At 36.5% G+C, this 2,667-nt stretch overlaps 1 protein-coding gene across 1 annotated transcript in view; it reads left to right on the forward strand.

The window, feature by feature from the left end:
- Window positions 1–2,667, forward strand: part of LOC107707335 (uncharacterized) — a 30,160-nt gene that overhangs the window by 23,597 nt on the left and 3,896 nt on the right. Inside the window, exon 4 of the mRNA XM_016511326.1 lies at window positions 976–1,311. Within this exon, the coding sequence (XP_016366812.1) occupies window positions 976–1,311 (336 nt within the window). The remainder of the gene's footprint in view (window positions 1–975; window positions 1,312–2,667) is intronic.

A 2,667-nucleotide genomic window follows, 5' to 3' on the forward strand; every position in this document is an offset into this window, starting at 1 on the left:
CATTTGTAATTTGTTATTTTGTTTTAAGAATTGTGATTTGTTTTGCACTTCTCGACCACCGTATGAAACACCTATGAGAATGGACCAGGATCTCTCGGAATAGTAATTTGATACATTTATGTACTTGTAGAGTTTTCACAGCCCATTTGCAATGACAGATGAGCAACACACATAAACACAGATACTTCGATAACGGTGCATTCTCGTTCAAACTCAGGACTCGATATAAGGACTGCCCCAAGGCACAAGGTGAGCATAAAAGACGCTCGGGATTGTTTGCGGAACAGTCGAGCGCTCGATATACTCCTGTATCGAATCGAATCGTAGTCGTATCGTAGAATTTTTTGAGGTATCGGCAAATATCGTATCGCTGGGTATGAGAATCAATATCATATCGTATCGTGACGAACCATCCGATTTACAGCCCTAACATTTATGTGAGGGGTACTGTTGCGTCATGTTCAAATATTACTTCAACGTTGCATCTGCTAGAGCACAGAGCTAAACAATTCGCTGAGGGCGGCGACTATACTAATACTGGACTGTCACTCAGAGGCCGTGGCTGGGGCAATGCAGTTTGTGACGTCACAAACTGCAGAGAATCAAAACGGCATGTCTAATGAGGCTGCTTTGGTTTAATGGGGATTAAAAATAAGGAGTGGGTGGATTTTTATCATTGTAGGTTGGTTGTGTTCACACACTGCCAACACACATTTTTGTCCAAACACCTTAGATTTTGCATAATAGGTGCCCTTTTAAGTTGATATCATTCATGAGACAATGAATGTGTAAATCAATGATGTTCTTCTGCTGTTTGTTTGCATATGTTACATTATGAATACATAAATATTTCTCTGCTCACAATCTTTATGATCAGAAGAACAATATTTTCAGATCACTTTCCTGTTTCCTGCGTTTTTGTCCCACTGTCTCAAATTTGATTTAAGATTATCTGTTTCTTTCTTTATTCCTCAGGTTTTCTTGGTGTTAGTACAGACAAAGTATCAGTGTCAGTGATGGAGGGAGATTCAGTCACTCTACACACTGCTGTTAAAGAAAATCAGCAAGGCAGAATTAAATGGTATTTTAATGACATTCGCATCGCTCAAATCACTGGAGACCTCAGTTTTATCTGTGTAGATATTCAGTGTAATGAAGGTACTGAGAGATTCAGAGACAGACTGAAGCTGGATCATCAGTCTGGATCTCTGACCATCATGAACACTAGAACCACAGACTCTGGAGTTTATCAACTAGAGATTTTCAGCAACAGCAGCAGCAGTGGAAACATCTTCAATGTTACTTTACATGGTGAGTAAATTATTGAATTTTTAAAAGCTTCTTATATCAATCTGAAGTTTTAAAACACCTAAAATCGTCCAGGTTTTATTGAAATGTATGCCATTTAATGTGCTGTGTACTGTACTGAAATATAGCAAATTACAAATAAACGAAGATAAAAAATAGATAGAATAGATACCTAAACTACTAAACTACTTTTATGAGAATAGTCAGATATAAGAGCTGAGCACCCTCGTGTCATTTTTTCTACAGTGGAAATCAAATGTTTTTGAGTAAGTTATTCCCAACACTGTTGGAGAAGTTCCTACAAATGTGTTGCACTTGTAGATCATCCTTGATTTATCCCATTACTTACAGAAAACACTCTGAGATATACATTAATATTCTTTTTTTCCTCTAAAATTGCTCAAAAATTGTGTTCAGAAACTTGTGTCTCTTGTGGAGTGATTTAATCATTTCTTTAACACGTGTGCTGTGAAACTGAATTTTTAAAAATCTATTATTTCATAGTTCGCAGATGATGCAAAGTGCAGATAATTTGATGTAAAATGTAATTATAAGCACAAAATGTGGATGTAAAGTGGAGTTACCTAGCTTATGGTCAATCGCCAGCAATTAAACGATAAAGCTGTCATTGATTTTTGCTGTGGCCTTAATTACTTAAACAGCAACCGCCTCATTGCAGAGAAATATAATGTAGCTTTTCAGTACCGAATCTATTTTATTGATAAAAGTCATGGAGCAGAGTTGACAACACGTTTCTGTGTGCATGAATATTTCTGTGATTTTTTTGACAAAGAGATGTGTGCATTAATATTGAACAGTGATTAAACCTGACTGGACCTTAAACTGTTTTTTTACACGGCTCCCTGCAACAATCGATTCTGATTGATCAGTCACAACATTCTGAGGTGTGTTATTCCCGATAACAACCGCTGTCATTAACGAAGCCGAATAACATGCACTCATGCGTTTCACATGTATCATATCACACTGCCATGCTCTCGCTCTTCTCATTCAGACTGCTATCATCTTGTCATCTTCATCTTGACTGTATTTACTGTAAAACGAAGCCAGAGGACTTTAACTATTGTTAATAGTAGGCTTGCGTTAGTATTCTTAAAAGTGTATGTCTTGTTGCTAGAACAATTGTTTTGTACACTGTAATAGATTAAAGATAATCAACAGGTATGATATTAAATGCTTTCTTCTCAAATAACATGTAATGTGCTTGTCTTTATTTATGTGGTGAAAAGCTGTGCAGTTAGTGAAATTACTGTATATGTTATGCCTTACAATGATAGTTCACCCAAAAATTAAAATTACCCCATGATTTACTCACCCTCAAGCCATCCTAGGTGTATA

The sequence above is a fragment of the Sinocyclocheilus rhinocerous genome, unplaced genomic scaffold (assembly GCF_001515625.1).
Source record: "Sinocyclocheilus rhinocerous isolate Xijiao unplaced genomic scaffold, SAMN03320098_v1.1 scaffold1316, whole genome shotgun sequence".
NCBI classification, from domain to species: domain Eukaryota; kingdom Metazoa; phylum Chordata; class Actinopteri; order Cypriniformes; family Cyprinidae; genus Sinocyclocheilus; species Sinocyclocheilus rhinocerous.